General features: G+C 41.5%; 1 protein-coding gene across 1 annotated transcript in view; it reads right to left on the bottom strand.

Moving 5' to 3' along the window:
* The window catches only part of MEIKIN (meiotic kinetochore factor), a 132,805-nt gene that overhangs the window by 94,937 nt on the left and 25,059 nt on the right, over positions 1 to 12,809 (bottom strand). Inside the window, exons 7-8 of the mRNA XM_060006949.1 lie at positions 10,301 to 10,340; positions 1,821 to 1,885 (exon numbers count right to left, since the gene is read on the bottom strand). Of these exons, the coding sequence (XP_059862932.1) occupies positions 1,821 to 1,885; positions 10,301 to 10,340 (105 nt within the window). The remainder of the gene's footprint in view (positions 1 to 1,820; positions 1,886 to 10,300; positions 10,341 to 12,809) is intronic.

The raw sequence follows: 12,809 nt of genomic DNA, 5'->3' as shown, positions 1-12,809 counted from the left end.
ACCATATTATTGGATTGGAAGAATCAACATTGTGAAAATGACTATACTACCCAAAGCAATCTACAGATTCAGTGCAAGCCCTATCAAACTACCAATGTCATTTTTCACAGAACTAGAACAAAAAAATTGCACAATTTGTATGGAAACACAAAGGACCCCAAATAGCCAAAACAATCTTGAGAAAAAAAAACAGAGCTGGAGGCTTCAGGCTCCCAGACTTCAGATTATACTACAAAGCTACAGTAATCAAGACCATATGGTACTGGCACAAAAACAGAAATATAGATCAATGGAACAGGACAGAAAGCCCAGAGATAAACCCACGCACATACGATCACCTTATCTTTGATAAATGAGGCATGAGTATACAATGGAGAAAAGACAGCCTCTTCAATAAGTGGTGCTGGGAAAGCTGGACAGCTGCATGTAAAAGAATGAAATTAGAACACTTCCTAACACCATACACAAAAATAAACTCCAAATGGATTAAAGATGTAAAATGTAAAATGTAAGGCCACTCTAAAACTCTTAGAGGAAAACATAGGCAGAACACTCTATGACATAAATTACAACAAGATCCTTTTTGACCCACCTCCTAGAGAAATGGAAATAAAAACAAAAATAAACAAAGCTGACCTAATGAAACTTCAAAGCTTTTGCACAGTAAAGGAAACCATAAACATGACTCAAAGGCAACCCTCAGATGGGAGAAAATATTTGCAAACGAAGCAAGTGACAAAGGATTAATCTCAAAATATACAACAGCTCATGAAGCTCAATATCAAAAAAACAAACAACCCAACCCCATAATGGGCAGAAGACCGAAACAGACATTTCTCCAAAGCAGACATACAGATTGCCAACAAACATATGAAAAGATGCTCAACATCAGTAATCATTAGAGAAATGCAAAACAAAACTACAATGAGGTATCACCTCACACCAGTCAGAATGGCCATCAACAAAAAATCTACAAACAATAAATGCTGGAGAGGGTGTGGAGAAAAGGGAACCCTGTTGCACTGTTGGTGGGAATGTAAATTGATACAGCCACTATGGAGAACAGTATGGAGGTTCCTTAAAAAGCTAAAAATAGAACTACCATATGACCCAGCAATCCCACTACTGGGCATGGACCCTGAGAAAACCATAATTCAGACAGAGTCATGTAGCACAGTGTTCAGTGCAGCTGTATTTACAATAGCCAGGACATGGAAGCAACCTAAGTGTCCATCAATAGATGAATGGATAAAGAAGATGTGGCACATATATACAATGGAATATTACTCAGCCATAAAAAGAAATGAAATTCAGTTATTTGTAGTGAGGTGGATGGACCTAGAGTCTGTCCTACAGAGTGAAGTAAGTCAGAAAGAGAAAAACAAATACTGTATGCTAACACATATATATGGAATCTAAAAGAAAATGGTTCTAATGAACCTAGGGGCAGGACAGGAATAAAGACACAGACGTAGAGAATGGACTGGAGGAATGGGGAGGGGGAAGGGTAAGCAGGGATGAAGTGAGAGAGTAGCACTGACATATATACACTACCAAAGGTAACATAGATAGCTACTGGGAAGCAGCTGCATGGCACCAGGAGATCAGCTCCGTGATTTGCAACTACCTAGAGGGGTCAGATAAGGAGGGTGGGAGGGAGACGCAAGAGGGAGGGGATGTGGTAATACATGTATGCATATAGCTGATTCAGTTTGTTATACAGCAGAAACTAACACAACACTGTAAAGCAATTATACTCCAATAAAGATGTTAAAAATAAATAGAGGATTATGAAAATGATTAGTTTCATTACTAATTACCTGATTCTGAACTTGCAGTACTCTTTGGTTTTGGAGAAATACTTTGGTCTGCTAACATCATCATGCTAGAATAAGAACAAATTAATGGGATTCTTTTACTCTTTCAGTAACTTTTGAGAATCCTCAAATAATACTTAAAGACATTTTTATGCAATCAATTATCCTATAGAAAAAATAAAGCTAGTTAGAAAAAATGCTAACATATCTATATGAACAAATAGTTTCATAATAAAGGGCAATATACTTATACGTTCATCAGTGTGAGATAGTATGTGTAGAGGACAAAGCATAGTATTTAGAATCAGACAGACGTTGATTTAAAGCTCAGTTCTGCTACTTACACTTCAGTGGCCTTGGGAAAGTTACTTTACCTGTCTTGAGTCTTGATTATCTCATTTATGGAAAAGGAATAGCAATCTTATTTACCAGGATTCTTTTTTTTTTTTTTTTTAAGAAATGATACCTCATTACCTTTTTAAAGAAAATATTTATTTATTTATTTATTTATTTTGGCTGTGCTGGGTTTTAGTTGTGGCACGCAGGATGTTCTTTGTGGCATGCAGGATCTTTTTTTTTAGTTGCAGCATGTGGACTTCTTAGTTGAGGCATGCCGACTCTTAGTTGCAGCATGACTCTTAGTTGTGGCATACATGTGGGATCTAGTTCCCCAACTAGGTATCGAACCTGGGCCCCCTGTATTGGGAGCGTGGAGTCTTACCCACTGGACCACCTGGGAAGTCCCTTGTTTTCCAGGATTCTTGTGGTAAGGATCTCAAGTAACATTAGAAATAATACTTAAAAAAATTAATACTCTGTTCTATTTTATACTTTCACAAATGAGACTGACCCCAATCTTATCGAAATGTGTAAAAGAGGATTAGCTATTACAAGAGGAATACAAAAGAATCAAACCCTCAGCCTTTGACCACCAAAGTGGAATTTCTGAATCCCCAGCAAGACAGTGGAGTTGAAAACTGAATGTGAGAAAATGATTTTTAAATTCCTATTACTGCTTTAGTGAAAAGTTGAACTCAGTATGCAAACAAGTATTTTATTCCTTCATATTTCCTCTTTAAATTCATCCTGTTAAAAACTATAATTCAAGCCTGGAAATGGAAACAATCTAAGTGCCCATCATCGGATGAATGGATAAAGAAGATGTGGCACATATATACAATGGAATATTACTCAGCCATAAAAAGAAACGAAATTGAGCTATTTGTAATGAGGTGGATAGACCTAGAGTCTGTCATACAGAGTGAAGTCAGAAAGAAAAAGACAAATACCGTATGCTAACACATATATATGGAATTTAAGAAGAAAAAAAAATGTCATGAAGAACCTAGGGGTAAGACAGGAATAAAGACACAGACCTACTGGAGAACGGGCTTGAGGATATGGGGAGGGGGAAGGGTGAGCTGTGACAGGGCGAAAGAGAGTCATGGACATATACACACTAACAAACGTAAGGTAGATAGCTAGTGGGAAGCAGCCGCTTGGCACAGGGATATCGGCTCGGTGCTTTGTGACCGCCTGGAGGGGTGGGATAGGGAGGGTGGGAGGGAGGGAGACGCAAGAGGGAAGAGATATGGGAACATATGTATAACTGATTCACTTTGTTATAAAGCAGAAACTAACATACCATTGTAAAGCAATTATACCCCCATAAAGATGTTAAAAAAAAACCCAAAAACTATAATTCAGAAAGACACATACACCCCCATGTTCATAGTAGCACTATTCACAATAGCCAAGACATGGAAACAACCTAAATGTCCATCAGTAGATGAATGAATAAAGAAGATGTGGTACATATATACAATGGAATACTACTCAGTCATAAAAAAGAACAAAATAATGCTATTTGCAGCAACATGCATGCAACTAGAGATTATCATACTAAGTGAAATAAGTCAGAAACAGAAAGACAAATACCATACTATATCACTTATACATGGAATCTAAAATATGACACAAATGAACCTATCTATGAAACAGAAACAGAATGACAGACATAGAGAACAGACTGGTGGTTGCCAAAGGGGAGAGGATTGGGGGAGGGATGGAGTGGGAGGTTGGAGTTAGCAGATGTAAGCTTTTATATATAGAATTTATAAACAACAAGGTCCTACTGTATAGCACAGAGAACTATATTCAATATCCTATAAAAAACTATAATGGAAAAGAATATTTTAAAAAGAATGTATATATATGTATAACGGAATCACTTTGCTGCACAGCAGAAATTAACACAGCATTGTAAATAAACTATACTTCAATAAAAAATATTGGAAAAAGGAATCAGATACAAAAAAATAAATTCATCCTGTCAAAATAGTACTTTCTTGCCCCTTTCAGGTGTATTCTGTTGCTTTTGTGGTATTCTCTGGCCTATAAGTAGTCATTTTTATTTTATTTTATTTTATTTTATTTATTTATTTTTTGCGGTACGCGGGCCTCTCACTGTTGTGGCCTCTCCCGTTGCGGAGCACAGGCTCCGGACGCGCAGGCTCAGCAGCCACGGCTCACGGGCCCAGCCGCTCCACGGCATGTGGGATCCTCCCGGACCGGGGCATGAACCCGTGTCCCCTGCATCGGCAGGCGGACTCTCAACCACTGCGCCACCAGGGAAGCCCAATAGACATTTTCAGGTAATAAAAAGCCCAGCATAATATCACAACACTAAACTCTTATTATCCAACTTAAACCTCTTCCTTTTCCCAACTGAGGTCTGATTTAGACTCATAGCCTGCAGTGAGGAAAGCAACCATCACTGTTTTTTTCCTCTATTTCTTGCTCTTTTTCCTTCCCCATTTGTTAACTACTCTTTAGGATCCTTTGGCATTGGAGTGGCAGGAAGGAACTGTAGGAAAGGTCTTTCTTAACTGATACTATTCTAATATGTCCTTGGTGCCCTTTGGGCATGACAGATAACCAAATGCTGACTCTTTCAAACCTGAAGTAGTTTTTTTAAAATAAATTTATTTATTTTATTTTTGGCTGCGTTGGGTCTTTGTTGCTGTGCACGGGCTTTCTCTAGTTGCAGCGAGTGGGGCCTACTTGCAGTGCGTGGGCCTCTCACTGCGGTGGCTTCTCTTGTTGCAGAGCACGGGCTCTAGGTGCGCAGGCTTCAGTAGCTGTGGCTTGCAGGCCCTAGAGCGCGGGCTCAGTAATTGTGGCGCACGGGCCTAGTTGCTCCGCGGCATGGGGGATCTTCCTGGACCAGGGCTCGAACCTGTGTCCCCTGCATTGGCAGGCAGATTCTTAACCACTGCGCCACCAGGGAAGCCCAAACCTGAAGTATTTTGAAGGGTTTGGTGATAGGATTTCCCTATCTCTGGGGCTGTCTCACTTGCTCTTTATGATGTCCTCAGCTTTTCAATTTGATGGTAAAATTTCCAGTCTCTTTCAGTCAAGTTTATTTTGTCCTTTCCAGGAAGTCGTATTTGGCATGATCCCTTTCAAGATGATCCCTTCTGTGGGATCTATGTCTGACGTCTGGGCAATATGCACAAATCTTTGCTGTGCCAAACTCTGAAAGTATTTCTAGTGTCCTCTTTATCAGCCATTCCAAAGCATCTAACAGACTTTCTTGCTTTTAGCTTTACCAGGTGTGAGTCAGAAACCAAATTCCAGGGAACATACGTTGAACTTTCCAAATGGATCTCTGGGAGCTTCTCTCTTGTGTTGAGGTGAGGGAGAAGTTTTCTCCTCTCCTTGCATATGACATCAATAACTCTTATCAAAGAAACATTCTTGATCATTTCATCCTCTCAGTGCATTCTTTGTCTTTTCTTAAATAGCTTAGAGATTGGTGATGGTCTAATGTTGAAAGAATTAGGTTTTGATCTCACTTATTACAAATTCTACATAGATGGTTCTACACAGAATAGGGGATGGGGTAATTGTCATTTTTATTTTGTTCTCATCTATTAAGGTCAAACTCTAAGACTACATGAAAGCACATTTAACATCCTGCTACATTCCTCAAGGTCCTATTAACATATATAGATTAAGGCTTGTAGACAGAACCACAGAGTTTTACATGAATTACAGAGTTTTACTGTAAGAACTCATGTGACCTAAGATAGATCCCCCTTCTATGCCTTCCAGCCTAAAGGTTTATTGGAAAGATAAAGGGGACACAGGCTTAGGAAACAAGCAGTTAGACAATGGGGACTGACTTCTCTCCTTCAAGCCCAAAATCTGGAGGTGGGGGTAATAGGTGTGATGATGACATTAGAAGAGGTGAAGAGAAAGCCCAAAGTAGAGGGCATGTGCCAAACTCCCTGTTTAGAACTCTAGGAGAAAACATCCACACAAGGAGGAAACTCAACATAAAAATAAGAGCTTGGGATACTCAGGCAGAGAGGAGGCCTCAGCCCTCCTAAGAGTCCCTTAATTCCTGTATACTGTAAACTAGTTCTCAAGGTTCCACATACCAAAGGCAATGCAGAGAAGGTGGTCAAATTTAGAACCAAAATACCCGGCATAGGGCTGTTGTGTCTAGGTGAGTTTACCACGAAGGTTGTAGAAAGGCAACTAAGTCAAAGTCTGGATGGAGGACTTCAATGAGACTTAAGGGGTTTGGGATGGCAATAAAAGCTAAGGTGAGGAAAAATCATCAATGGAGGACTTCAGGCCCAAAATACAGCTGTAAGTTCATCAATGACTTTATCAGTAGAGCCCAGCCCAGGTATGAACTAGTCTTGAAACCTGCAGCACAAATCAGTAAAAATTCAGAGACAACTTGTGGATCCCAGACACCCTCAAGACCCAACTTCACCCCTCCCCCACCTCTGGCCTACACACCTATATTTAGGGTGACGATTTGTCCAAACTGGGACCTTTCTGAGAGTAAAAGGAAGCTCTATAAAAGATTATGTGAGAACAGCAGGCACACACTGGGACTGTCCCAGGCAAATCAAGAGGTATGATCATCCTCAGGAATATGGAGTGGGAGAAAATATGAAAGACTCAGCTTTTACCCAAAAGAGACTTTTACCTGGAAGTAACTGGATGGCATTAATAACTTTAACTCATCATTTCCCTGCTAAACAGGGGAGAAAGGTGATCAAAGCCCATGAGAAGTTTAGATCAGTTATTTAAAAAAATAAATCAACAAAGCTATATTTTCTTAATAATTTAGCCTTAGAATTTTCGCTGTTGTTCACGAAGGAAGAATAATTCACCCAAGAATAACAGTCATTGATTTTCTTTTCTTCAGAAATTTCTCATCATTTAGATGCAAGCATAACTATAAGGAGCCTATCACACTAAAACTATTCTTTTCTCACTCTACACACTTTCCCAAGAGAACAACTATGCTTTCAGCCCAGAACCTTTCCCTTGCTTTCCAGGCTGGGATATACAAATGCCTGCTAGATATCTCCACTTCAAAGTGCTGTAGGTATTTCAGTGTTTTCCAGACCTGTCACTCCAACTCACTCTTGCTTTTCTATTTGTGTTCCTTCACGTAGTGAATGAGTCATCATTCATCCTGTTTCCTAAGTCAGAGGGCTGAGGGTCATCATGGACTCCATCTTCCTCTCTTAACCATCCAATCATTAACAACAGTTGATTATCACTCTTGAATTGTTCTCAAGTTTTAATTCTAAGCAATCCTTGCCACTAAAGTTCAGGTCCTAATCATGTCTCACTTGGAATGACACAATAGTCATCCCTTCAATCTAATCACTCCTAATCCATCTTCTTCTTTGCTGCAAGAGTGATTGCACAAGACAGAAATATGATGCATATGTTTGTGAAGAGGTAGGATGATTGGCAAGAATTTTGGTTGGGTAATTAAAAATTCCACAGAAATTTTTGCTCAGCAGTTTATCAGTCCTTGCCCCCACACACTCAGCAACACAAAGTACCAATACTATAGATCCTCATCAAAGAAGACCACATTGTACTGTCTACCATTTAATTCTGGTAAAAAAAAAAATCTGGTTATATCTATATCGCCTATTAAAAATCATATCTCCTTGGTTTGCTTGGTCCTAACTTTGTCTTTTTTAACAGATTTATTGATATAATTCACATACCATATAATTTACAAATTTAGAGTGTGTAATTCAATGTTTTTTAGTATATTCAGAGAGTTGTGCAACCACCATCACAGTCAATTTTAGAACATTTTCATCACCCCAGAAAGAAACCCTGTACCCACTAGCAGTCAATTCTCATTTCTTCCCAAACCCCCCCAGTCTTAGGCAATCATTAATCTGCTTTCTGTCTCTATAGATTTGTCTATTCTTGCTATCTTATATGAATGAAACCATAAAATATGTGGTCTTGTATGACTGGCTTCTTTCAGTTAGCGTAATATTTACAGGGTTCATCCATGTTTAGTGCATATCAGAATTTCACTTCTTTTTGCTGTTGAATAACATCCCATTACAGATAGACCATATTTTATTTATCTATTCATCAGCAGATGGATATTTGGATTGTTTCTACTTTTTGGCTGTTATGAATAAACTTGCTGTGAACATTCATGTACAAGTTTTTGTGTACACATAGTTTTCATTTCTCTTAGGTATGCAAAACTAGGACTGAATTGCTGGGTCACATTTGAAGGAGCTGCCAAACTATTTTCTAAAGCACCTTCGCTATTTAAAATTCTCATCAGCCATGTATGAGAGTTCCAACTTCTCCACATCCAAGACAATACTTGTTATCTGTCTCTTTGATTATAACCATCCGAGTGGGTGTGAAGTGGTATCTCAATGAAGTTGATTTGCATTTCCCGAATGGATAATGATATTAAGTATCTTTTCATGTGCTATTGGCCATTTGTTTATCTTCTATGGAGAAATGCCTGTTCAGATGCTTTGTCCATTTTTTTTTTTTTTTTTTTTTTTTTTTTGCAGTACGTGGGTCTCTCACTGTTGTGGCCTCTCCCGTTGTGGAGCACAGGCTCCGGACGCGCAGGCTCAGCGGCCATGGTTCATGGGCCTAGTCGCTCCGCGGCATGTGGGATCTTCCCGGACAGGGGCACGAACCCATGTCCCCTGCATTGGCAGGCGGACTCTCAACCACTGCGCCACCAGGGAAGCCTGCTTTGTCCATTTTTAAATCAGGTTATTTGTCCTTTTATTGTTGAGTTATAAGAGTTCTTTACATACTCTGCATACAATTCCCTTATTAGATATATGATTTGCAAATATTTTCTCCCATTGTGTATACTGTCTTTTCACTTTCGTGATGGTGTCTCCTGACTTTGTTTTTAAACTTGTATGAATTTTGTGTAAGTTCTTTCAACCTTTGAAGATTAGGTGTTAAAAAAAATCATTATATTTTCAGTCCTACTGAAAAGCTTTCATAGGCTCTCATCATATTCAGGAAAAATAAAAATACCAGCTCTTAAGGTATTCATGATCCAGAATGTGACCACCTCCTTGAACGTCTCTCTCACATACCTTACCCTTCAGTCTATATGCCCTAAGCCAAACTCATCTGCCCCTGGTAATACGTTTCTCCTCAGTCTTCCCCATCTTAATAAATGGCAACTCCACCCTTCCAGTTGCTCAAGCTAAAACCATGGTGTTAGCCTTGACTACTTTCATACTTCACCACTCAGTCCTTCAGTGGATCCTCTTAGTTCTGCTTTCAAAATATATCCAAAATCCTACTTCTCACTATCTCCCCTCTTGCCACTCTGGTCCATACTCCAATATTTCTTGCCCATATTAGGGCAGTAGTCTCCTAACTATAATTTCCCTAATTCCTTGCCTCATCATAGTCTATTCTCAACACAGCAGCTAGCATGATTCTTTTAAAACATAAGTCATATCATATCATCCTTCTAAACCCTTCAAAGACCTTCCAATTCACTTATATTTGACTAAAGTGCCTTATATGATCTGGCCTCTTGATTCTTCTCTCACTTTATCTCTTACCTCACTCCTCCTCCCCCACTTCACACCAGGAGCCCAGGCCTTCTTGCCTCGGGGCATGGCTCCAGCTATTCCCTCTACGTGGAATGCTCCTTTCTCCAATGAGTTACACAGCTTGCTCTGTCTCCTTCTTTAGGTCTCTGCTCAAATGCTGCCTTTTCAATGGTGAGTCTCGGACCACACCACTTAAAAGAGCAAATCTCTATCCCAATACTCCCTAGTCCCCTATTTTGTTTTATTTTTCTCCATAGCATTCATTACCATATAGCATGGTATAAATTTACTTGCTTATTTATTTATTGTCCATCTCCTCCAACTAGAATGTGGACTCAAAGAAGGCAGAGATTTTGTTTTTAATCAATTTTGTTCACTACAGCAATTAGATAGATAGACAGACAGATGGATAGTTAGCAAATATACCTCCAGCAATCAGAACAGTTCTGGTATACAGTGAGTCCTCAACAAACATTGAATAAACAAACATCTGAATTTGTGGGTTACCAATCATACTTGCTATATAACTATTAGTACACGAAGTTTTAAAAGCACAACAACTTTTAAAATGTTAGTTCTTACACTTTCCTATGGCATTTCTGATAGTCTTCTGAAGAGGTACCTAAGAAAGGGAAAAAAACAATCTATTAGAAATATAATTCAGGGGAGGGTAACCAAGATGGCAGAATAGAAGAATGTGGAACTCACCTCCCACAGCAAACACATCAAAAATACATATACATGTAGAACAATTCTCATGGAAAACTAACTGGAAACTGGCAGAAAAAACTCCTATACAACCAAAGCTGTGAGACAGATCTCCACATAACCAGGTGAGATGGAAGAAAACGGCACTGGGTCAGGACTTGTGCACCTGGGAGAGATCTGTAAGGAAGAAAAGGTCCACATGGGTGGACCCTCGTCCTGGGGAGCAAGCAAGTCAAGCCCAACCTGGACATCACAGTCCTTGGGTCCTGTGCATAGGAGACAAGCACCCTGGCCTGCTGGGAAATCTGCTGAGACAGACAGAAGGGCTGAAAAAGCCTAGACTCTACCTTAAGGAGTACACACATTCTGGCTTGCTAACAATCAGGGCAAAGAGAACCTCATGTCACTTCTCAACCCAAAGGGGCAAGTACCCCAGCCCCACTCACTCCACACTATAGCCTGGTGTAGGTTCTGGGCAAAGACTTGATCTAGCTACCCAGAGACAGACCAGGGTGCCTGGGGTGTGATCCGGGTTGAGCTGTGGTGGGTACTGTCAGCGTGCGCATAGGGTGGCATCAAAAGAGTGTGCAGTGGTTAAGCCCTGAACTTCGAGCACATAGGCCCTGGGAGAGGGCTCCATCTAGCTACGCAGAGACCACCAAGAGGGCCTGGAATGTGATCTGGGTGGAGCCGTGGAGGCCATTGTCAGCACGCTCAGGAATACACGGTGGTTCGGCTCCCAGTGAGAGTGCCCTGGCTCCACCAATTCCACACCACACCTTAGTGGTAGATCTGGAGCAGGCAGGTCTTGGGAGAGGTCTGCTACAGAGGCAGCCCAGATCTCAGGAGGAAGCACAGCCACCTCAGTTCCTATATCCACAATGCCCTGACCGCCAGCCACAGCCTATGTCACACCAGAGCCTTGCACTATATCTGGGACAAATACAACAGAGAAAGGGACGCGAACTTAAGCAGCTGCTGAGCAGAATCACAAATGCCTACACAGGTGGCACACAGGTCCTCTGTGACTGAACAAGCCTCACTTGCTTTGGGACAGGGGACAGACTCAAGGGCAACAGAGCCTGATCAGACCCAACCCTCAGAGCTTCTAATCCAACAACTGGGGAGCAGACCTGCCTCTGACAAAGTGGTGACAGCCACTGAGCAGAGAGGAAGCCCTGCCTCACATTCTGCATAGGCTCTAGATACTCTAGCATGAACCACACCCCCTATCAAGGGGATAACAGCCAGAAAAACCTGAGGAAGGACATGGCTGGGGTCTATACCAAAACCAGCCTTTGCACCAAAACATGGGACACACACAGCCTGCACCAGGATGCTCCCACATAAAAACACCCTTTCAAGACCATAGTAGATAACTGTTTCTCTTAAATTAATAGAGACAAAGTTAAGTAAAATGAAAAGTCAGAGGAACTATTCCGAATTAAAAGAACAACGATCCTCTATAAGAAAAAAACAATGAAACTGAGCTCACCAGTCTACTAGACCTTGAACTCAAAAAGGTGGTAATAAAAAGGCTAACATAATTAAGAAAGATTATTGATAAAAATGCAGATCACTGTAACAAGGAACTAGAAATTATAAAAATGAACCAATCAAAAGTGGACAATTCAATTACCAAGATAAAAGCCAATCTAGAAGCAATGAATAGCAAACTAAATGACACAGTAGAACAAATAAGTGATCTGGAAGATAGAATAATAGAAATCACCCAATCAGAACAGCAGATAAGCAACAGGGGTGCGGAGGGCAAAGCGGAGAGATTCCCGCACAGAGGATCGGTGCCAACAGGCACTCACCAGCCCTAGAGGCTTGTCTGCTTACCCGCTGGGGTGGGCGGGGGCTGGGAGCTGAGTCAGGCTACGGTCAGAGCGCAGGGAGAGGACTGGGGCGCAGGGAGAGGACTGGGGCGTGAACACAGCCTGAAGGGGTTAGTGCACCACAGGTAGCCGGGAGGGAGTCTGGGAAAAAGTTTGGACCTGCCGAAGAGGCAAGAGACTTTTTCTTCCCTCTTTGTTTCCTGGTGCGTGAGGAGAGGGGATTAAGAGCACTGCTTAAAGGAGCTCCAGAGACGGGCGTGAGCCGTGGCTATCAGCGCGGACCCCAGAGACGGGCATGAGACGCTAAGGCTGCTGCTGCTGCCACCAAGAAGCCTGTGTGCGAGCACAGGTCACTATCCACACCTCCCCTCCCGGAAGCCTGTGCAGCCCGCCACTGCCAGGGTCCCGTGATCCAGGGACAACCTCCCGGGGAGAACGGACAGCACGCCTCAGGCTGCTGCAACGTCACGCTGGCCTCTGCCACTGCAGGCTCACCCGCATCTGTACCCCACCCTCCGCCAGGACTGAGTGAGCCAGAGCCC

This window comes from Delphinus delphis, chromosome 3 (assembly GCF_949987515.2).
Source record: "Delphinus delphis chromosome 3, mDelDel1.2, whole genome shotgun sequence".
NCBI classification, from domain to species: domain Eukaryota; kingdom Metazoa; phylum Chordata; class Mammalia; order Artiodactyla; family Delphinidae; genus Delphinus; species Delphinus delphis.
The sequence above is the reverse complement of the archived record's forward strand: the minus strand, read 5'-3'. Positions and strand labels throughout refer to the sequence as shown.